Source organism: Gobius niger (genome assembly GCF_951799975.1).
Source record: "Gobius niger genome assembly, chromosome: 8".
Classification (NCBI taxonomy): Eukaryota; Metazoa; Chordata; class Actinopteri; order Gobiiformes; family Gobiidae; genus Gobius; species Gobius niger.
In genome coordinates this window covers 3935905-3959944 of record NC_136859.1, presented here as the reverse complement: position 1 = coordinate 3959944, position 24040 = coordinate 3935905, and the positions used below count along the sequence as shown (strand labels likewise).

General features: G+C 45.1%; 1 protein-coding gene across 1 annotated transcript in view; it reads right to left on the bottom strand.

Moving 5' to 3' along the window:
• Positions 1 to 24040, bottom strand: part of LOC306966800 (uncharacterized protein) — a 45270-nt gene that overhangs the window by 7145 nt on the left and 14085 nt on the right. Inside the window, exons 3-18 of the mRNA XM_079561616.1 lie at positions 19326 to 19491; positions 18435 to 18633; positions 17302 to 17392; positions 11842 to 12049; positions 8895 to 9159; positions 8379 to 8672; positions 7128 to 7232; positions 7023 to 7057; positions 6817 to 6941; positions 5946 to 6121; positions 2970 to 3100; positions 1323 to 1470; positions 997 to 1213; positions 753 to 930; positions 573 to 671; positions 444 to 501 (exon numbers count right to left, since the gene is read on the bottom strand). Of these exons, the coding sequence (XP_079417742.1) occupies positions 444 to 501; positions 573 to 671; positions 753 to 930; positions 997 to 1213; positions 1323 to 1470; positions 2970 to 3100; positions 5946 to 6121; positions 6817 to 6941; positions 7023 to 7057; positions 7128 to 7232; positions 8379 to 8672; positions 8895 to 9159; positions 11842 to 12049; positions 17302 to 17392; positions 18435 to 18633; positions 19326 to 19491 (2495 nt within the window). The remainder of the gene's footprint in view (positions 1 to 443; positions 502 to 572; positions 672 to 752; positions 931 to 996; positions 1214 to 1322; positions 1471 to 2969; positions 3101 to 5945; positions 6122 to 6816; positions 6942 to 7022; positions 7058 to 7127; positions 7233 to 8378; positions 8673 to 8894; positions 9160 to 11841; positions 12050 to 17301; positions 17393 to 18434; positions 18634 to 19325; positions 19492 to 24040) is intronic.

Here is a 24040-nt window from a genome sequence, read left to right as displayed (position 1 = left end):
AAAAAAGGGTAAAATTAGAATAAAAATGGGGCAAAACTTGTGAGAAATTGGGGAACAATTTTGGGGAAAATCCTTAAAAATGGGGAAATAATGGGGGGAAAATTGTGTAAAATAAATAAATAAAATAATTATAGAAATTGGGGGGAAAAATTGGGGGGAAATGCGAAACAAAATTAGGAAAGTGTTTTTTCCTGCCCTATTGTAGTCTTCTCTTTTTGAGCGACAAAGCAATGTAAATGAAGATGTTTGCAGCAGATTTTTTACATAATTCAGATGGTTTGCAAATATACAGCTGCATCATCGTTATCGAGAAAGTCCACACAAACACTGAGATATTCATTTTGGTCAAAATCAAAGTGCAGTGGTCCCTAAGTGGGGCTCAGGGCTCCCAAAGCTTCTCCACTAAAGTCCCCTTTGAAAGAATATGGATATGTGTCACTAACCTTTGAGGTGGAGACGACGTGCCGACATTTTCCGAGCCTGAGGTTTTTTGTTTTGATGCTAAAGAAAAATAAATAAACACTCGCATCACAAAAACTAACTATGAAGTTTGCAGAAATGTTTGAACTCACGTCTCGCCGGGCGTTTGAAAACACTTGAATCCGCCTCGTCTTTTGGTTTCTGGCCTGTGTTTCCTCCATCGTCTGTGCGAGACTCTCTCCGCTCTGTGGCTGTCGTGAAATTCAGTAAAGTCAGTCAGTAAAGTTTTTTTTTTTGACACGTGTTGTTGGTAAATAAGACGAAATCCAAACCTGGTGGAGCGTCGTGGGTTTGAGAAGGATCTTTGGTGGGACTTTCTCTGGATCTGGGCGGCTCCTGGAGAGACTGGTCCGACTGCGAGGACTCGGACTGGGTTTGGTCTTCCTTGGTCCGGTCCGGTTTAGTCTGGTCCACACTCGCGCTGCCGTCCGGGGTTGGTCTGGTCGTTTCCTGCGAATAATAATAAAACATTTAAAGTTGAGGTAAGACGAGACGCTGCAGTTTTGATAGAAGTACCTGAGAAGTTGTGGAGGTGCTTTGCTCAGTGGCCGCTGTCGTGCTCTGCTTCCTGGTCACACCGGGGGAGGCGCATCCCGTCTGGACTCCCCCGTTTTCAGAGGAGGACATGGAGGTTCTGATGGAGGAGCGGGGCAGGGGTTTGGGCGAGCCGTGGGTCACCTCTGGGGTCGCCTCCGCATCGTCTTTGGGCTGAACGAGCGACTCTGACACACTCCTGAGAGAGGACAGAGGGAGGGGGTGGAACATCGTATCTGTGTGAGTTATCCTGCGATCTCTGGCAGTAGAAACATAGTCTTTCTTTAGTAATTTAAAGAGGCCAGTACCGGTGCAGAGTGCTGAGCTCATCCGTCAAACCACGGATGCGCGACAGCATGGAGTCCATCTTCAGAGGTTCTTCTTTGAGGAAGCGAATCACCTCCACCTCCAGGCGCAGCACGGAGCACATCCGGCTCTGCAGCGTTGGGAACTCCCCTGGGGAAAGAACAGCCTTTATAGGAAACAAGGAACCTCCTCCGTTACAAACCCAAGGGTCAGATTTGATCATCATCTTTCATTTGAGAACCATATCCACCAAACTCCGCCAAACTCCGCCCCTCCCACCGCCGTCTCACAGTCAGACGCTGAGAAATTGGTACATGCGTTTGTCCCGGCTGGATTACTGCAATGCCCTCCTCGTCGGGATCCCTGGTAAGAGCCTGCTGAAGCTCCAGCACGTCAGGATCCTGACAAGGAGGCGCAAATATGACCACATCACCCCTGTCCTCTGGTTCCTTCATTGGCTGCCCGTCCATTACAGACTCCAGTATAAAATCTGCCTCCTCACAGATTAGTATGTCCATGGAACAGCCCCGGCACCTCACTGAGCTAGTTTCCCCACACACCACCACAAGGCGCTTACGGTCCACTTCCACCCACACCCTTCAGTAGCCCGTGACCAAGCATTGGCATGAGTTTATGTGACATACTTGTCCCTATTCAAATACACTTAAATAAGCTTTCCACAATGGGAGACAGGGCCTTTAAGGCAGCCGCCCCTAGACTCTGGAACGCCCTGCCAGAAAAGGCCTGAAAACACATTTATTTAAAAAGGCCTATTAGTCTTTGTCTTAGTCTTTATTGTTTTAATGTATAGTGCAATATAAATAAAATGTATTATAACTGTGATGCCCCCTCCTGGAACCGCCACCTTAAAGGAATAGGCCACCGTTTTTACATACTGAGATATGTTCTTACCTAATCTTAGACGATTTTATAAACAGATAAGTCTTTAGGAGTTACTGCGCGGACGTTGTGCTCCTGTATCATTACGCCTCACAATATAGTCCCCCTTTTTATCTGCTTATAAAATCGACATGTTACATTTCTGTGTAAATATACTTCGCATGAAAACACTTCACGTAACTTTATTTAAATAGGGAACACGTGGAAGAGCTTGGTAGCTTCTATCGTGAGCTTTTTTGGAGCTATATGACATGTGGGAGAGGCTGCATATGTGCTCCGTTTGCCTGGCAGAGCGCACGGACAAAGACCAGACGGGGATATATTATCTCGTCTAAGGTTAGGTAAGAACATATCTCAGTATGTAAAAACGGTGGCCTATTCCTTTAACGTGGTGGAGGGGTTTGAGCACCCGAATGATCCTAGGAGCTATGTTGTCGGGGGCTTCGTGTCCCTGGTAGGGTCTCCCAGGGCAAACAGGTCCGAGGTGACGGGTCAGACAAAGAGCGGTTCAGAAGACCCTTATGAGAGACCAACAGGCCCGGTTAATCGTGAGGCCGTCCTTCTGTGGACCCACTACCTGCAGGAGGAGCCATAAGGGGCGGGTGCAATGTGATTCGACCCAGCAACGGACAAGTGGAAGAAGATGGATGGATGAATGGATGGATGGATGGATGGATGGATGGATGGATGGATGGATGGATGGATGGATGGATATAACTGTGATGAACTAATGTAAAGTTGTGTTGTACCTTTGAGCACGGCCATGGCTTGTCCCACTTTGCGCAGATGAACCGCGGCCAGCTCCACGTCTCTGAGTCCGACTGAACCCGGAGTGGACTGGACGGTCTTCTGGAGACGGCCCACGAACTCCTCCAAGTCACTGCGGAGAAAACCGTGACGGGAAACTCGTTACGGCCTGAGACACTTTGAAGAACAAGCTGAAAAGTTGCGCACAGGCTTTGAGAGCAGTGAAGATGTTTAGTGATATTTTGGAGTTGATTATCGTAATTTGGCGTGCGTCGGTCGCTCTGAGTCCGATACAAATGCCACGCTTCTGTCCTTTCAGTGTAAAGTCCGTCCATCGCCGCGGGACGGTCCTGCTCTTTCCATATGCCACAGCACGTGCCTCCCAGCGCGTTGGCAGACTGGTTGTCCCGCCCCCCTCAAAATGGAAACGCCTTTGACAGTCTCTACTTTCTTTTGTTAAGTAAAGGGGACACTAATGTATTTGAGTTTGTGAACGATGTTTGAGCAGAACCAGAGGCAGTTCCCGCGCGCTGTGTGAAAGCTGTCCTCCCTCGTCTCGTCAGCTCGCGGCCCTCGGGACCGGAGCGAGCGCCTGTGTCCTCACGTCGCTCTGTCAGGTCCCCGTTACTCTCGCGTGACGGGCTTTGCAGCGGCTGGAGCACATTCCTGCGGTTCTCTCGCAGCGGCGGAGCGAGGAAGCGGAATCTGAACTGGTGTAGCCACGGCGCTCGTCTCACTCTGCCCCTTCCACATGTTTGGTTTCTTCTCCTGCATGAATTTTGCAGCATTACAGTTGTCCTCAGAAGATAAGATAAGCCTCATCTTATTCACTGGTTACATTCAGCTCTCAGAAACACTCAGGGTGTGCAGAATAGACAAGGAATGAGCAAACAATCAAAAAATATAGGTATCTTATACACAATGACTAGCAAAAAACTTTAAGGGGGCAGTAAATAATAAAATAAACAGACTATAATAAATATTGTCAGCGTTGGCAGTGCAGGTTTACAGTCACAGTGCAGGTGGTTGATAAAGTGACGCTGACACAGAGGTTATTGCACGTGTTTTGCAAACAGGTTATTGCACATGTCTTGTACAGTCTGACAGCAGTGGGGATGAAGGACCTGCTCCTTCTTGCACTGAGGGTGTCTCAGTCTGCCACTGAAAGAGCTGCTCAGCTCCTCTACAGTCCCGTGCAGTGGGTGGGAGGTGCATGATGGAGGCAGTGTTAATTTTGACAACATATTTTAATTTACTTTTAGTCTTAAATGTAATTCGTTTTAAGTCTAGTTTTAGTCGACTAAAATTGCAAGTAAATTTAGTAACTTTAAGACAAATTTAGTCGACTTTGCATTGATAATATTCATTATAATCATGTTTAATCTTGTTTCTCTGCTTCATGGAGCTGCTCCACATGAACAAAGCTCAGAGCTGATCCTTTGGCAGAGAATTTAAATGATCTGAGGCTCTTTCAGACGGTCAATAGAAATTTGAATGATTTTAGTCTCTCCCTTTCATTTTTATTTAGTCTTATTTTAGTCGACTAAAATATCTGGACATTTTAGTCATAGTTTTAGTCTCATGAAAAACGTTTCATTTAGTTTTAGTCCAATTTTAGTCGTCAAAAATATCACTTTGACTAAAATTAAGACTAAATATTTTAGTCGACGAAATTAACACTGGATGGAGGTGAGCTTGGTCCTGTCCCTCACCTCCTCCACAGAGTCCAGAGCTGACCCTCCTGACCAGCTTGTTCAGACTGTTCTTGTCCCGCACTGTGCGGCCCGGGGCCCAGCACACGGCAGCGTAGTGGAGAGCAGAGGCTACCACAGAGTCAGGCCTGCTCGCTCAGAAGGACCTCAGTCTCCTCATGAGGTGGAGGCGACTTTGGCCCTTCTTGTACAGGGCGTTGGTCCCGTTTATTGTTGAGGTGAACACCTCAACAATAAACTGGACCAACTCCTCAATGTCCTCCCCCTGGATGTTCAGCGGTGTGTGCAGTAGTGTCTTTCTCCTGAAGTCGATCATCGTCTCCTTCGTCTTATGATGTTCAAGCACAGGTGGTTGAGCTCACACCAGTCCACAAAGTCCATGATAACCGACCGGTTCTCCAGCTCGCTCCCCTCAGACACACAGCCCTCGATGGCTGAGTCGTCGGAGAACTTCTGCAGATGACAGCTGTCCGTGTTTGTGAAGTCCGATGTGTCCGATGTTGAAGAGAAACGGAGAAAGGACGGTGCCCTGAGGGACCCCAGTGCTGCCGACGACCACCTCAAACTCAAAAGTCGGATTTTCCGACCTGTAGATTTGGGAACATCCTTTTGACTCTGATTTCCTACGCTAAAACCCAGTTGAGATTGTGGCAACACTGCAGTTTTGTAGCAAATAAAAACATCTGATTTGTTGATTACAAATAGTGAATGAGGAGGCTAATAAATTTGCTGGAAAAAATGCAGACAAAAATTACTTAAAATTGCTTCAATTACTAGAATGTGTAGGTTTTATTTCCAATTTAACTTTGAGTGTTTAAATGTTATGTGAATTATAGCTTGTTCCCTTGGCAATCTTATATCAAGGCTGTCCAACCCGGCTTTAATCAGCATTAAATGTCTTAATTCAAGCACTTTTCAAGCCATTTCTCAAAGATAAGATGGCCTTTTTTCCAGCGTTAATATGTTAGTCATGTTCAAACTCATCCATAACTTTCTTAACATAATCCTTGCGGGGTCACTTTTCAAGTTCACTTTCATAGAAATGCTAGAAAACTCGCCTGTAAGTTCATGAAATTCATACAAATGCTTTCTAATGAGCTGCACAGTGTTTTTCCCACAAAGGTCTGAGTTTAAAATGTACTAAAGGAGGACAAAACTCAAAACCCAGTGCTAGAAAATAAATTATATCAGCCTTTAACCCTGCAGTAATAGTAGTTGTAGTAGTAGTAGTAGTAGTAGTAGCAGTAGCAGCAGTTGTGCCCTCACCTGAGCTGGGACAGTATCTGGTCCTGGCAGTTGACGTACTCCCTCCGGCCCCGCTCCACCTCGGCCCGCGGGCCATAATTGGCCTTGTGGGCCTGGAGCAGCTTCTCCTTCATGAAGCCCAGCAGCTCCTGCCCCACGGCCTTCAGGAACAGGCTCAGGGAGGCCTGCTGAGACAACTGCAACACAACAGCCTGCTTTAATCAGGGTGTTGGGCAATAGAACAGTCATCACACACATCTAGATCACTATCTCACACTTTGTTGGTTAGAAAATTCTACAGTGATATAAAATGAGTCAACAAATGCTCTCTTCTTAAGCCCCTCCTTCTCCTTCACAACAAAAGCTGTGTAGCTATTGTCAATAAAAACAGAATCTAAGAAGTCTCAGTATTTCCGTCTCATAATGAAGCTTAGGCAGAAGTCTGTGCCAAAGGAATCAAGGAATGAGCTTTGCAAAAGTTAATATCATAAGAAAAACTTCCTGCTTACACTGAGCTGTGGGACGAGCTCAGAATAAACAAAAGGAGCATTGTATAATCTGATTATCACGGTGGAAGATTCAAATATTACTCAAACATATGCAAGTGGCTCGAAACACAACTCCAGGTATGCTTTTTGATGAGTAAACAATATTGTAACATGGTCAAAAGGCACAAATATTTACACAACATCCCCCAGTAATGTGATGAACTAGATACAAATCAAACTCTAGCAAAAAATATCTACATTTCGCATCATTCCTCTGCTTAATCTGATGTTTGTTAATCTATAGAAACAATAAATGGATTTGTTTGTGGCCTTAAAAAGCAGGACGTTTGACTTGCTGCTGTCTGTTTTCTTCTCAAAGCGTTACACTGTACTTATTATTTGACCTGTAGGTGGCGCAGTTGGTCCAGCTGCATCCTCAGGTCGGTCACATTCTCTTGGGCCAAATTGAGCTTGTGCTTCAGAGCGCTGTCCGTGCGAGCGATGCGTAAGGCCGGTCCAGACGACAGCGCTACAAGGAGAGGAAACGGAGAGGTCGTTTACGATAAAGAAGCAACGAGAAGAAAGAACATCTGAACATTTCAACACTGACCTGGTTTGCTGCCGAGGCTGTTTGGGCCGTTCTCACTGTGAAAACAACGGTACTGTGTCACGATTACGCTAAGATCAAACTGATGAAAGTGTCTTTGGTGCAGACCTGGTGAAGTCCTGGATCTCCGGGATCTCGGCGCCCACAGACAGAGCGCGGTGCACGAGTCCGGCCAAACTGGCGATCTGCTCCTCCATCGCAAAGATGCGCTCGCTGCGGAAATGCAACGGCAAGTTAGTGAAGACACATGACTCCAGTGATAAGTGCGGCCCTCAGACCTCAGGCTTCTTGTTGAATTTGTACTTATCATCAGATAATGTGTAAGAAGAAGAAGAAGAAGAAGAAGAAGAAGAAGAAGAAGAAGAAGAAGAAGAAGAAGAAGAAGAAGAAGAAGAAGAAGAAGAAGAAGAAGAAGAAGACAAGTACGGATCAACTCGTCTAAGCTCAGGCAAGAACATATCTCTGTATGTAAAAACGGTGGCCTGTTCCTTTAAGCTTCCAAGGCTAACTTAAGGCGACAGTTGAAACCTCTTTTAAACGCATCCAGTTAAATGTTTAATCATGTTAATCACCGTTTAGTGGCCAGTGCTGAACAAACTTCTAAATGTGACCCTCGATTAAAAACAAGTTTTGGCACTCCTGCATTACCCAGTGCCCAACAGTGTCCATTTTGACTGACATGTCATTTAATTCTCTTCAGGTTTAGTCTAGTTTTAGCCAAATAAAATCGCATGTACATCTAATGCTGTGGTTCCCACCGGTTTCCCTGTCAGAGGGTCAAGTCATGTGAAATTATTAGACCAAATTATATGGTTAAAAACTCATCAAATATGACTCTCCAACTTTAGTTTATTTGTTTAACATAAATACTTATTAGCACATGCGGGGGTGGGGGGCTCAGAGAATAAAGGCTGGGAACCACTAGTCTAATGTGTCATGTACACTTTAACTAAACACAGTAGAAAGTGGAAATCATTTTAATGTTGTTTTGGTGAATTTGAGCAAATTCCAAGATACAAACACACAAGACGGGGGCAAATCTTGGTCCTTGTGGTGAGCCAGTGCTTTGACATTACATCTGCACTGCGCCACCTGCTGTTTGGGAGTTCCTTCATGAGGCTAAATTATGACTGTTTACTCATTTTCACTAGAAATGGCGCATTGAGTTGCCTTGTGTACGAAATGCGCAGTATAAATAAAGTTGCCTTGCCTAGAAATGTAGTGGAGTAGAAAGAATGTTTATCTTTGAAATGTGGAGTAAAAGTAAGACGTTCTCTACAAAAATACTACTTAAGTAAAAAAAAGGTATTCACGAACCCGTTACGGACCAGCTCGACCCGTGTCTGCGCTGGAACTGACCTCTGCGAGCCGCTGTGGGACGGGTGCCTGAAGACGTTGTCGCTTTGGGCCAGAGGACTGTCGGCGAACACGGAGGAGTTTGAGGAGGCGGAGCCGTGACTGCGGCGCGGGCCGTGGCCGTCCACGCCGTTCAGGTGAACGTTATTGTGGGTGTGAGGCTCCGGGGGTAAGGGGGACACCAGCCCCACGCCTCCGATAATGTGCCCCCCTCGGCTGCTGCGTCTCTGGGGGGAGCCCGGGGGAGACTGGGGCCCCAGCAGAGGGAAGTCCCCGAACTTCTGATGCATCTTTGATCTGCAGAGAGAGAGGATTTCTGCTGAATGCACTTCCTGTTACAATAATCGTCTCTACTGTGACTGAAGGGGCCGAGTGAATGAAGAGGGGTGTGTCCAGACTTTATAACTGTGACCGGACCATATCTCTATAACTTTATTTTACATCATACAGTCCCAGAAGATAAGAGAATAATAATATCCTTGTTAAAAAGAAGTCTGGTGCTGAACAGACGTCTCTGACCTGTGCAGGGAGTTGGTTTGGACGTTGTCTCCGTGGCCGAGGTGCAGAGGTTTGACCGAAGCGTGGAAGCGAGGCAGGACCCCCATCAGGACCCCCTCGTCCGCACCCACGCAGAGCGAGGGGGGCGCGCTGCACTGGGACGCCCCGCGCACTGAGGGCATAGACGGGCACAGGGACGAGCTCCGGGCGCAGGGCACGACGGGACAGAGAGAGTCCGGGGCATCGGGGTGCAGCACCACCGCCAGGCCGGGACACACCTCCTCATCTGTGTGGACGAGAAGCAAACCATGTTACAAAGATGTTCTCTCATCAAGAACAGACCTGGAGCTGTGTTTGGTTTTTTTGTTAGCATTTTGCGACTGATCCCAAACGCTTGAGGTCCTTTGTATCCAGGACATGTTTTCCTCATCCTCTCCATCTCTGGCTAAACCCAATCCTTTCATCACGGAGTAGAAACACCTGCCAAAGCTTCACTATAGCAACATTTTACTCTGCACAGCGAAGGGGAGCAAGAGGAGTAGGATGGGAGGAGCATACGGTGAGATCGCTTGTATTGAAACTAGGGGTTGGCAAATCTAGGATGTAGAGAAATATTATTGGATAAATCAGAGAGTACTCTAACATTTTTAGAGTTACAGTACTGTGAAATGTGAGAAATACCCTCAATTATGTCAATATTTCCAAACAGAACACCCAATTAGGTCATGTATTATGTACAAGTCTGTGAAGTATTTCAGAGTAGTGTTGTACAGGACACTGTCGTTTAAAAAGCATGTTTCAAAACTGATAAAAACTGTAACATTTAATTACTCAAAGTTCAGATATATTTGCCCTCAAATGAGCAGTGATGCAGCCATGCTTTACATGCAGACATGATATTTTCACATCTTACATATTGCATAACAACGTGGTCTCTATAAACCAACACTGCGTTACAGGAGCTCCAGCCGCTCCTGTACAAACAGGCTCTCTGATCGTCAGTTTAGTGTATAATGTTCTTCATGATTTGGCCCCACAGCCCCGGAGAACTTTTGTGAAATATTGTTTAAAGGCAGGACGTAGAACTACGCGAGCTCCTCCAGAGGAGACTGTTCTGTGAACTTTAGATCCTCTAATTTTGGACAAAATTGTTTCTCTGTGAAAGCTGCAGGATGTGGAACTGTTCGAGAGAGCAGCACCTTGCAGCAGCTTGAGCTTAACCTGAAGAAGTGGCTAAAAGACGGTCACATTTGCGGTCACTAGCACACAACTGCTTAATTAACTTAGTGTTAAAAATATAAGTAAGTTATAAGTTTAAAAAAAAACTGTATATAATTGCAACTGATTGTGTAAATACTGTAAATATTGGATCTGAATGTTTGTGGATGGGATCCTTTTGCTGGAGCCTTATATGTATTTTATATTGTGAATAGACTCTAAAGTAAGATGCTCATTGGCCGCTGTATAAACCTGCTGTTACTTTGCCTCTGCCCAGGGACTACAGATGAAAAAAAGCTTGTATCCATCTCTGGTCTATATGTCCCCGTCAAATAAATAAATGAATTAAAAAAACACTGGCATTTGTCAAAAGTGGTGCTTCACTTTGGTCTTTCAATGAAGAAAATCGTCCACCAAGAAAACTGCAGGACATTTTGCTTCAGCTGTTTTAGATCAATATTGCATTTTCTCACCGACAAAGTGAAACAAGGCACAATACCTCCTCTTTAAAGTCGATGTCCTGAAATGGGTCTCAAAAACATTTAAGAAAGTCCATGGACAGACTTCGAACACAAAACACCTGAGGACAGATCCAGTGTTTGTTTATGGGCTTCACAAATGTCCTGGACAGTTTTGTGTGTTTTTCCCATGACGCAAAATAACCAGGAAGAACAGATTAGAGAATAAACAAAAGAAAAAAGGAAGAACCAGGAAGAAACAGCCAAAGTGAAGAGGATTATGTTAAAGTATGTAAAGGAAGAACAACGAAAGAACAACAACATGATTTAGAGTCTTCTTCTGTACTCATTTTTTTTATGTGTTTTTGTCACGTTTTCTCTTTTGTGACTTTTTTGTTGTGTTATGTCGATAGAAACTAACCTCATGGGACCTACACGTGTCTGTGCTTAAACCTCAAAGGAACGACAAGGACGTTTTTAAGCCTTTACACTGTAGACATAAGAAAAATTACGACGCTTCCTTTGTACTGAACACGTCTTTACATCGTCATAAACGTGTCCTCCTCGTCACGTGACCGGTCTGACCTGATGCCTTCCACATTTTTGACAAATTCTCTGCAAAGAATGAGGCCTTTACTGTGGCTGCAGACGAGAAGCTTAACCCCACTGTCCTGGGAGTAATGCGAGGGCTGGGTACCTGAACCAGCCTTTATCTGATAACTTCACCAACCAGAAAACAGAACAATAATGTGTGGAAGATCTGAAAATTTACAATATCAGGTTCATCTCCAGTGTCAAGAGATGTGTGGAAAATTGGGATTAATTTGGGAAAAAATGGGGAGAAAAAGGAGCAAAAATAGGTGGGGGAAATGGGCAATACATTGGGAAAAAATGGCGGGAAATAGGGAAAGTATTGATAATAAAAAATGAAGAAAAATTAGGAAAAAAAATGAGAAAGCAAGAAAAAATTGGGGTAATATAAGACAAAGAAAAATTGTAAAAAAAATGGGGAAAAAAAAAAAAATAATGGGAAAAAAAAAAAAAATTGGGGGAAAGAAATTGGGTGAGAAAAATCATTTATTTGAGCTGAAACAATAAAGTCACTTCCTTTCATGATGCCTCTGGACCAACAGTATCAAAACTCGGATTCAAAAAGACACATTTTTTTCAGTACCTGCTTTCGATTCTCTCGTTTTTCAATGCCAGTATTGCCTAAACTTTTTTTTACAAACCGGTATAAGTTTATCGGGACCCAGCCCTTGTCGAATCCGCACACCGGAGCTCGATCTTACCGGGCATGACGTCCCTCCGCTCTAATATCGCGCTGCTGTTGGAGCTGAGCTTGCGTGCGGCCGCCTGGCTCCGTTGCCGCGGTAACGTGGACGAGCCCTGGCCCCTGGAGGGCGAGGACGGCATGGAGCGGACCATGGGGGGCGACATGGAGCCCTGCAGGACGAGGCGGGCCGAGGCGTGGCCGCCGTAAAGGATCTCCTTCGAAATCTGTGGAAGAAATGACGAGTGGAGCTTTAGTATTTCTGTTTATAGGCGTTACTTTGTGAGAAAAATAAACAATTAGTCGGGGCTTGTGTTGGCTCTCAGTCGTCCAGGAGTGTTTCATCGTGGGAAAAATGTTCAAAACTTATCAATCGGTGCTGGTAAACGCAACTAGAGAAGGAGATTGAATGCAGCAAAACACCTTATTTCTACAAAATCCAGAACAGATGACTACTGTGTGGCATATTTCATAACAATTATTCATGTCTTCTCCCAAAACAACATAAATGTCAGTTTTCTTTACACTAAGGGATTTACTAAAGCCATAAGAGCTCGACCAAACGGAGGAAGGGAAAGGCCTTCATTTTAAGGATTCAATCGCTGAGTTAGTTTTAACATTGTTCTGAGATTGTTGTGGGCTTTCGAAGAGGGTCCAGCATGCTCCTCTAACAATCAACGGTGCTGCAGTGGAGAGGCACTAAGTTCGTGGTGCAAATCACAGAGAAGCGCTCCTGGAACATGAACACTACATCACTGGTCAAGAAAAGTAATCTCTGCTTTCAAGTTAAGAAGTGCCAGAGTCCCAGCCTCCGTTATGTGCAACTTCTACAGAGGGACTATAGAGAGCATCCTGACCAGCTCCATCACTGTGTGGTTCTTCTACAGAGGGACTATAGAGAGCATCCTGACCAGCTCCATCCCTGTGTGGTTCTTCTACAGAGGGACTATAGAGAGCATCCTGACCATCACTGTGTGGTTCTTCTACAGAGGGACTATAGAGAGCATCCTGACCAGCTCCATCACTGTGAGGTTCTTCTACAGAGGGACTATAGAGAGCATCCTGACCAGCTCCATCACTGTGGTTCTTCTACAGAGGGACTATAGAGAGCATCCTGACCATCACTGTGTGGTTCTTCTACAGAGGGACTATAGAGAGCATCCTGACCAGCTCCATCACTGTGTGGTTCTTCTACAGAGGGACTATAAAGAGCATCCTGACCAGCTCCATCACTGTGTGGTTCTTCTACAGAGGGACTATAAAGAGCATCCTGACCAGCTCCATCACTGTGTGGTTCTTCTACAGAGGGACTATAGAGAGCATCCTGACCAGCTCCATCACTGTGTGGCACGGCGTCAGCACTGCCTCCTGCTGAAGGAGTTTGAGCAGCGTAGAAGATCTGCAGAGCCCCTCTCCCCTCTATTAAGGACATGTACTCCACCCACAAAGGGGACCCTTCACACACCCATCACACAGTCTCTTCAAGGTAAGGCCTTCAGGGAGGAGACTGCGGAATCTATGGGCCAGTTCCAGTCGACTGAAGAACAGTTTCATACACCAGGCTATCAGGAAGCTGAACTCCCTGCCCTCCCTGTGCTCCCACACCTCTCCCCCCACACCCCATTCCACAATCAAGGATGAGAGAAATGTAATTTCAAATCATTCACAAATGGTTTGACAAATAAAGAATCTTTGAATCTTTTTAACCTCTGATAATGTCTTTTTGATTGCCACGCAAAATGAAGCGCCTAGCAACAGTATGCTAATGCCAGCGGCCGCATGCTAATGCTAACGTCAACTAAACAAACATGGGACAGAAACAATGATTGGATCACCTAAAATAATAACATATAAGTAAGGTTTCGTTTGAAGAGTAAACTTTCTTGATCTTGCAATGATGTCGAGGGACATTCACTTTTTCGCTCAGGGAAAGACTCTTTTAAGGGGTATCGGTATATCTGGGTATCGGTTAAAAAGCTGGATCGGTGCATCTCTTTCTGCTGTGAGGTGAGAGTGTTATCAGCAGACATTTGTGTCACAATGACTTGTCAAGAGTCAAAACAAACAAAGTGTTGGAGTCTGGCCGACTTTCTACATGACTGAAAATATGAAGAAAATAACAAACGGGAATGTCTGTTTCCACTGACGCTGCCAAGTCCTGTCACCTCAGCGACTTTACAAAGACGACTTCAAACTCTTTCATTTCTGCTCGTCTGTGACTGTGAATCATGTTGTTGTTGTCTGTAAAGCCGTGAAAATCACATCAATCAAAATCAATGATGAACGGTTTAAATCAGGGGCGTCCAAACCTTTTCTTCCAGGGCCACATAATGAAGTATAAACAACATGGAGCTCCAAATCCTTCCCTGTTTAGACTCGGACCTTAATGCCAGCGCGGTCTCACAATGAAACGTTTCTGAGGTTTTAATCATGTGGAATAATTACAGGGTTTATACAGGCAGAAGCGAAACATAAGGCTTTTTAATGCCCACATACTTGAGGCCACAAATGCAGAATAAAAACACATATTTCCCTTCTTAGGATTTGCAAACATTTCATCAAACAGAGGAAAGAGAAATGGAAAAAACAGCAAATTAACTGCAGCTGACTATACTGTCTATATCTGATCGGACTAAGAATGCTTTGCTTGTTGGAGGACATGTCAGACTGGTTCTGAGATAATCTTGCTTTAAATAAGAAAGTAAAACTGCCAATGGAACAAGTGCAATTTTCTACCAAGACGAAATAAAGACAAAATGTCTTGAATCGAATCAGAAACATCTCAGAACAAGTGAAAAATCCTAACAAGTCAGAACAACTCAAATTTAAAATATGATGCTCCATTTGAGACATTTTAAACGTATCTTGATATTAATTTTTTGGAGTGTGTTAAAGTAAAGCACTGTCTAGCGCTCGTGCTTCACAGCTATAGATGGTCCCGAGTTCGATTCCCGGCCGGACGGGGACTTTGCATGTCCTCCCAGAGTCTGTTTCCTCTGGTTTCCCACTAAAAACATGTACAATAGTCCTCCAGCCAGGTGATTTCTGACCTTGAGCCTTGCTCCACATCTGGAGACAGGACTCAGGTGGCTGCTCTTAATCAGGATGGGTCAAATGCAGAGGACACACCCCTCCTGGAAGTGCCACCTTAACGTGGTGGAGGGGTTTGAACGCCCGAATGAGGCTGGAGCTCTGTAGTCGGGGGCTTCGTGCCCCTGTAGGGTCTCCCAGGGCAACCAGGTCCTAAGTGACGGGTCAGACAAAGAGCGGTTCAGAATCCCCTTATGAGAGACCAACAGGCCCGGTTAATCGTGAGGCCGTTCTACTGTGGACCCACCACCTGCAGGAGGAGCCATAAGGGGCTGGTGCAATGTGATTTGGGCAGCTCCAACAGCTGCCCCCACGACCCGGGAACAGACAAGTGGAAGAAAAGGGATGGATGGATGGATGGATGGATGGATGGATGGATGGATGGATGGATGGATGGATGGATGGATGGATGGCTGGATGGATATTTCCCTGCAGGGAATCTGATAAAAAACCTATTCTGAGAAATGAAATGCAGTTGTGGTCTGGTCATGAACGACGTGACCTTGAACAGCTCCTGCTCATGACAAACACGCCCCGTCCTCCTCCTCCACAGCAGCTGCAGACGTCGCTCGTGATTTGGGGCCGTTCTGAGTAAATCAGTGAAACGAGTGGCGCCGCTGTGTGAGCGAGAGACGTGTCCACTTCAGAGACACATGCAGCGAGACGCAACCCAACGACACGGCGGCTGCCACTTCACCGAGATACAAGGACGAGAGCGGAGAGTCCACAGTGGCCTAGTCTCAGTTTAAGAGTTTGAGTTAATTTCTCGTATTGTAAACGAATTAATGCTATTGAAATCTAATCAAAAGCAGCAAACATTTTCTTAATTTAAGCACTTTTTAAGCCATTTATCTGGGCTTATAGGGCCTGTCCTGCAAAATCGACTTTTTGGAGCTTTAAACCATGTTGTTATGCTATTTCCTTATCAAAAACACCCCAGAGTGTTTTTTTGGCTTCATCCACGCAGTTCTCAGTAATCCTCCTGAATCCTGCCCTCTGAGCAGCTGCTCCGCCCCCTCTTGGAAAACGACTGGGTTGTGACACTCTGATGTTTTTTACATCATAGTGTCAAACAGGAAGAGCCCGACGTCTGTAATGTAATGCCTGATTTTAATTAATCAAACAGCTTTTTTCATTACGAAAAAATACTATTTAATCAAAGACTAAATTTCAAAATCGATCAATTTTTTATTTATTTATTGGTTTATTTGGTCGGGACAGTGCATGTTAATGAACATACATTGGTCTCATGCATGTAAACAAGCCACATGGGATTGCAGCCTTGGGCTAATCCACCCGTCGTCCCCCATGCGCACTCACAAACACACTCACATTCATCCTGGCCTATTGTACATGTTTTTAGTGGTAGGGGAAACCGGAGTACCTGGAGGAAACCTACGCAGACACAGGGAGAACATGCAAACTCCACACAGAAAGGCCCCGTCCTTGGTGGGAATCGAACCCAGACCTTCTAGCTGTGAAGCACTTGTTCCGTGTAGAAGAAGCAAAGCAGATAAAAGCACTTTTCTCCAGTTAATGGCAAAAACAAATCTAACAATGGGCAAACATTTTGGATGACACTGTTGTCAATCTGCTCCTCATGACCAGCACGACACAGAAAATGCTATTTTGAGGTAATCAAAAATTGGATTAAACTCCCACATCAAAGCAATAACATCAGCAGCTTTTTACCATCTGAAAAACATGGCTAAGATCAGAGGAATAGTGTCAAAACCAGACTTAGAAAGACTTATGTGTTTGTCTCCAGCAGGTTAGACGACTGTAACAGCTGCAGAACATCCACAACCAGGAAATACGACCATATTAGTCCAGTGCTCAGGTCTCTGCACTGTCTTCCTGTCGCTCAGAGAATAGAATTTAAAACAGCTCTGGCACCAAAGCCCATCTCTGACATGTTAGAGCCAGTTGAACGATCTCAGCCCTGAGAACTTCAGGGAGGGGTCTCCTGGTGGTTCCCAGAGTCAGGACTAAACACGGTGAGGCTAAAATCTGGAACAGTCTCATGAGGATGTGAGACAGGCGGAAAACAGTTCTTTTACCCGTGTATTTGACACTGAAAGTATTTTATCTGCAACTGTGAATCACTTTGAATAATCTTGTGTTTGAATTGTGCTCTACAAATAAACCTGCCTTGGTTTTACTTTCTGCTCTGCACACAGGAATCGAACCCGGGACCTGGTGGCTGCTCGTGCATGTCCGCGTTGACAGAGGCGTAATTGTTTGTGCAGTGAATGAAGGGAGCGGCTCCGACTGAACTGACACGCTCGGCTTGTGTCACAGACGTCAAACAGGAATCCACCGCGCACACGCTGTAACCACGGCGACCGCACAAAGTCTAGCGTTAGATAAACTAAAGTAAAGCTCTGACCTTGGGCTCCGCGCCGCAGCCCTGCCCCGCTCTGAGCTCGGACACCGGGTCCCGGACGTAGACCTTCAGGCAGCACTGAGGAGAGATGGATCTGAGGGAAACACAACAGATTCAAAAAGGAAAATAAAATTCATTAATCTGATCATGAAGAAATTCCTGACACCTACAAACTCGTACACGTTATATATTTCTGGTAATGATTTGAAAGATAAAATAATGATTAGTTGTATTATATAACACTAAATTAACCAAACGCAAACAATGAGTGTTTTTGGCTAATTTCCTGTTGCTTCCTGTCCACTTTGTAAAGCAAAAAATAAATATATATAAACATAAAGTAGTACATGGCAGAAAACAAGCAGCTGTTGGATAATTACTTAAAACATGCTAAAAACAGAGGATGTAAATACTTCACTGGAGGAGAGCTAATTTTTAAGTTTATGATAAAGCAAAACTAAGTAACTCTTGCCCCTAGAGGCCATAAGCGCCACTGCAGGTGTCGTAGCATGTTACATTTTATTACTTTAAGGGAGAGAGGGATATAGTACATCCAAATACACAATGGAGATGTTTTTTTCACTCAAACTTGACTGTAAATACTGTTTAAATGGCGCTAGCTCGCAGTTAGCTTTGCCCGTTAGCCTGTTAGCTTTTTCTTCGTGATTCCATTAGTGTGTATTGGTGACTCCGACCCAGTGCAGGTAAAGCTTCAAGTGTGGTTTTCTGGCCAGAGACACCAGGGGGAGATGAAAGACCTCCCAATCATCCCATTCACACTTGTATAACCCCCACAGGGACTACGGAAAGGATTTATTAAGGTAAACAAGTTACTTAGTATTGCTTTAAGAAGTGGACAGGGAGTTGTCTTTACCGTAGATTCATAGAAACGTCTGTTCCAAGAAATGTGCACATTTTGTTAGCCATCGGATCCTGGACCCTTTTTAAATTCAATGTTCCATCAAATGTGGCTACGTTAGTTCCGCTAACCTCATTTTTTTTGTCCAAATGTCTCGGTGAGTCTTTAGCTTCAAGACAAGAACCAGAAGTACTGGCGCTCACAACTTCAGGTTAGCAGAACTAGCGTAGCCAACTGAGCAGACTGTGTTTCCGCCTGTAGGTGGCGCTGCGCTGACCTGACGTCCTCCAGTGGCTGGTAGCTCTGGCGGCTGCTGTCTCTGATGCAGATGGAGGTGTGCGGGGCCTGCAGGAGCCTCAGACTGAGCTGCTGAGGAAACGCCCGCACGAACAGCGCGTGGAGGGCGGCCATGTTGGACAGGTCAGAGCACACCTGCACCTGCTTCGTCTCCTCGCCCAACTGCAGGTACACCACACCTGAGGGACACACGGGGTTTAAGGACAGATGCGTAACAACAGATAGAATGTGGCACTCGTTGACATGGCAAACGTGGCGGCCATCTTGTGATGGTCCGGTGAGGCCAATGCTAATAGCAAGTAATGTAAAAATGGGAACATGGTTTTCATTGATAAAATGGCAGAACTTGTAGTTGTTTTTGATTCGCTAAGTCTATACGTTTTGATGTATGATGTATGTATTTACTTAGTCTGAAATATCTCGTTTTATCTTTAAAGGACTGTTGTTAGCACCATTCATTCGACCCTTAAAAAAGTATAGAAACCTTGAGCACGTTAAAATGACAGTTATCGGTTATTTTGATCATGTTTTCATCTTTTTAAGCTTATTTACTGTATATTCAGCAATAAATATTTGGAGAAAATACAGTATTTTACACAGAACTCTTACAGAAAATCAGATCTGAGATGGTCTCATTTAAGACAATGATTTTTATCAAGATTTTTTCCCTATTTTACATGAAAATATAAAACATGGCCAAAACCGAACTGAACTGGACATTAAATGGCGTGCATGTTTCCAATTTGTCGAAACTGCACTATGTTAGAATAGACCATCACAACATGGCCGCCTGTGCTGCACATTCGTTACATTACTATGGCGATGTCCTAGAGCGTGTTTTTATACACCAGTGGGAAAACTAACTCTATACCTGGAGCTCTCTCTCTGATGGGCGTGGAGTGGTGGAGGGGCAGACTGGAGCGCCCCCTGCTGCCTCGGGTGAAGCCCACGTTGAACCTGTCGTCCTCGGACATAACTTCAGCGAAGTCGGCCTCCGTCAGAAACTCTCCGGGACGCAGCCGGCAGGTTCGCTTCACCTGGACGGGAAATGAACAGGTCATCTTTACGATACAGTTAAAATCATAAAATGAAAACATCTTGTAGAACATCGAACAGCCCGGGTCGCTATTGCTTGATCTTTTAACCTTTTTACATTTACAAACAATCACAGATGGAGCCCTTATATAGTTTATTGCGTCCAAACTGACTCCCAAATTTGGATCATTTGAATCTGCACCACAGTGGGGCTGTATACAAAGGTGTACAGTATGCAGTAGTCAATTAAGCGCCCCAGACACTTGGTTTTACTGCCAACACTCCAAATAAAAGATCTAGATCGTTTAAATGTCTCAAATTGAACATATTATTTTAAATGTGAGTTGTTTTTGCACATTTGACCTAGATTATTGCACTTGTTCTGAGATGTTTCTGACTTGATTCAATACATTTTGTCTTTATTTCAGGCTAAGTAACTCTTGCCCCAGGTGTTGTAGCAAGTTACGATTTTTTAACTTATTCATTGTCTTGGAGTGCAAATACTACGCTGACAGGAAAGGCGAAGGGAGAGAGGGTTACTGTGCCTCCAATTATACAATGGAAATGATTTTTTTCACTCAAACTCGGCTGTAAATACTGTTTAAGTTGCGCTAGCCCGCAGTTAGCTTTGCCCGTTAGCCTGTTAGCTTCTTCTTCGTGATTCCATTAGTGTGTATTGGTGGCTCCGGTCCGGTGGCAGTCAAGTTTCAAACATGGTTTTCTGGCCTCCAATCATCCCATAAACACTTGTATTACCCCCACAGGGACGACGGAGAGGATTTATTAAGGTAAACATGTTACTTAGTACTGCTTTAATTTATTTGTACTTGTCCCATTGGCAGTGAACCGGTGAGAAAAGTCCTCAAACTAGCAAACTTGGTCAGATCAGAAAGAAAGTCTACTGAACAGTTCTTGAAAACCTGCACTGCTGTGAGAGAGAATGGCTAAATCATCACCGTACATGAAATGATTCAATACAGTGTCACAAATGGCACAACCTGTTTTACGGTTTTTCAGTTGATTCGACAACTCGTCAAAGTACAAGTTAAATAATCCTGGAGAAAGCAGCCACCCCTGGAGCACCCCATTCCTCACCCCAAAGGGTCTGAGACTGAACTGCTCCACTGAACCTGCATCCTCTGAGTCGAGTACCAGTAGACCAAAGTTCTCATGACGCTATCAGGTATGTAACATGAAACTGAAAAAACATTAGGAGATAATAACGGCTTGTATATTTGTACTGCACTTTACAAGCGTCTCAAAGCGCCACACAGTAATTATCATTTATTCTCTCCTCTGCAGTAAAATAAGAAAACATGGAGGGGCGGCTCCTCATTGATTACAAGGGAAGCAGAAATTCCCCTAGAATTTCATCAAAGAAATAATAAAAAGTCTTTTTCTGTTACAAGTCTGTAAGAATGTGCTCAATTTAATAAGAAAGTGGACGTGTTTCTGTGTTTAATGCCAGGTTTTCCTTCTTAACCTCTTGAACCAAGCACATTTTCTCCAGCTTGGCTTTACTCAAATCTAAAGCCACAAAACAGCGATAAAAACTTGATAAAGAAGCAATGAAAAAAAGCCACAAAAGAGCAACAAAAAAGTCAGAAAAGGCGCTGAAAATTGGCAAAAAGGTGAAAACTCAACTAAAAAAGGGAGGTTTGTAGGTCTTAGCTTTCAAATGAGGCGTTACACTGGCCTATTGCTGGGTTGCAGGTGACAACACAGCATTCTTAAGGCTTATGCTATTATATAGAGGAAAAATTATTTTGTTTTTGAGGACATTTTTGGTGTTGTACAGAGAGATCATGGACCCAGTGACTGATATTAATGACATTTTTTTAATTCACATATTTTCTGTTTAGATACGACTTGTGAAAGTGTAATGCTGTTTATAGGAAAAACTGGCTCCCGCCCCCCGCTGGGTCCGATGACAATCATATTCTAGAACCTGCAACCCAGCAATAGGCTCCAGAAAATGCACTCGGTTAAGTTTTGTTTTGTTCCAGCTTAAACCTTCTAGTGCTGTCGCCTCTGTTTGGACTTGATGTATTTGCAGATGAAGGAAAAGTGATATAAATATTAGGCCTAATTCGATCTGATTGTGAAGTTTTAAATCCTGTTTGCACAAAAGGCTGTGAGTAAAAACGTCGGGCACAGAGTGGGTGCAGGTTTATGCAGGTTCATGATAAAGAACAGATAATGTCATTCCCCTGTTTGAATGTCTTTACATGAAGAGAGAAATCCAGTGAAATCTTTGTATATCGAGACTTCCTTTCAAGTGGTGAATGCACCTCAGACACCAAAACAATATATACAAGTTTCAGTTTCATATCTATCTTTGTTATTAGAAACCGGTCTGGGAAAGAAAACTGTTCAGGCTGATTTAAACTAAACTTTTAAACACATAAGATTTGACTAAATTCAAACGCTGTTTTCGAGACTATGTTGTTTTTCTAAAGTTGTACATGGGTTAACCATTTTGTCTTGAAATAAAAATAGCAACACAATAAAATATGAGTTATTATGAACACATTTCTGAAGCCTCAGCGTTTCCGAAGCTTGTTGTTGTCCAGAGTTATTATTAGTGTGTTGTTATTCTCAAGTCACATGTTGCACAACCTGTCAGGAAATGAGCAACATTCATTATTAGACTTAAACTTACATTTTTATCAAATAACTGATGGAAATCCAGTCCTTTCCTTTGGATTTGACAAGAATTCCCACAAAAGTCCAGTCTTATTTACTCTCTCTCTTCTCAAAACCAAACGTCTTCTCTGTGTTTTTCACATGACATAATTATCCTGCTTGAAATTGAAATCATGACCATAAAAGTAAAGCTTAAACGTGAGTATTACTGACATTATTCAGTCTTATTCTTTCTTCTTGCCGTGTCTCCAGGCGGTTTGCGCAGACACATGTCGCGTGTCGGCGCTTTTGCCCATAAATGATGAATGTTCGAAGCTTTGGTGAAGATTTAACTTCAAGCAGTTGTATAGGCTGAAATTAAAGTGTTTGCATATATGAAGCAAATCCAATTATTATTGTTTTTGTTTCTGTCATCCTGGAAAAACAGATGAGCTCAGACTTTACCTCTGGCACTCCTATTGTGGTGCAATAACTGTAGGATTATCAGCTGAACATTATGTGAGTGTGAGCACATAATGGAGAGTCTGCACGTTTTAAATATAAATATAAATATAAACAACCTTAAGAATTGGAGCTTGATTAATAAGCCACAAAAATAACACTGCACTCTTTTTGAATTAGCTGTTGCACAATCCTGTAGTGGTAAAACTGTAATAAAGTTTACATGGTGTTTAATGAGAAGAGTTGTTTCTTACCGTTTGTGGCGTGTTCGTGGCGTGTTTGTGGCGTGTTCGTGGCGTGTTTGTGCCGTGTGTCTCCGGGCGTTTGTCACAGACGTGTCGCGTGTCAGACTCCGGGACTCACTGTGTCTCTGAGTGAAATGAAGTCAAGTCTAAGCCAAACAGCGGCGTCAGAGTCTTCCACTCCCACAGAGCCGGTCCGACCAGTCCGACCCGACGAGCGCCTGCAGCGAGGACCCGAGGAGAGGCAAGAGGGAGGACCCGAGGAGAGGCAGCAGGGAGGACCCGAGGAGAGGCAGCAGGGAGGACCAGAGGAGAGGCAAGAGGGAGGACCCGAGGAGAGGCAGCAGGGAGGACCCGAGGAGAGGCAACAGGGAGGACCCGAGGAGAGGCAGCAGGGAGGACCAGAGGAGAGGCAGCAGGGAGGACCCGAGGAGAGGCAGCAGGGAGGACCCGAGGAGAGGCAAGAGAGAGGACCCGAGGAGAGGGAACAGGGAGGACCCGAGGAGAGGCAGCAAGGAGGACCAGAGGAGAGGCAGCAGGGAGGACCAGAGGAGAGGCAGCAGGGAGGACCAGAGGAGAGGCAGCAGGGAGGACCCGAGGAGAGGCAGCAGGGAGGACCAGAGGAGAGGCAGCAGGGAGGACCCGAGGAGAGGCAGCAGGGAGGACCCGAGGAGAGGCAAGAGAGAGGACCCGAGGAGAGGGAACAGGGAGGACCCGAGGAGAGGCAGCAAGGAGGACCAGAGGAGAGGCAGCAGGGAGGACCCGAGGAGAGGCAGCAGGGAGGACCCGAGGAGAGGCAAGAGAGAGGACCCGAGGAGAGGGAACAGGGAGGACCCGAGGAGAGGCAGCAAGGAGGACCAGAGGAGAGGCAGCAGGGAGGACCAGAGGAGAGGCAAGAGGGAGGACCCGAGGAGAGGCAACAGGGAGGACGCGAGGAGAGGCAACAGGGAGGACCCGAGGAGAGGCAAGAGGGAGGACCAGAGGAGAGGCAAGAGGGAGGACCAGAGGAGAGGCAACAGGGAGGACCCGAGGAGAGGCAAGAAGGAGGACCAGAGGAGAGGCAGCAGGGAGGACCAGAGGAGAGGCAAGAGGGAGGACCCGGGAGAGGCAGCAGGGAGGACCCGAGGAGAGGCAAGAGAGAGGACCCGAGGAGAGGCAGCAGGGAGGACCAGAGGAGAGGCATGAAGGAGAGCCTGAGGAGAGGCAACAGGGAGGACCAGAG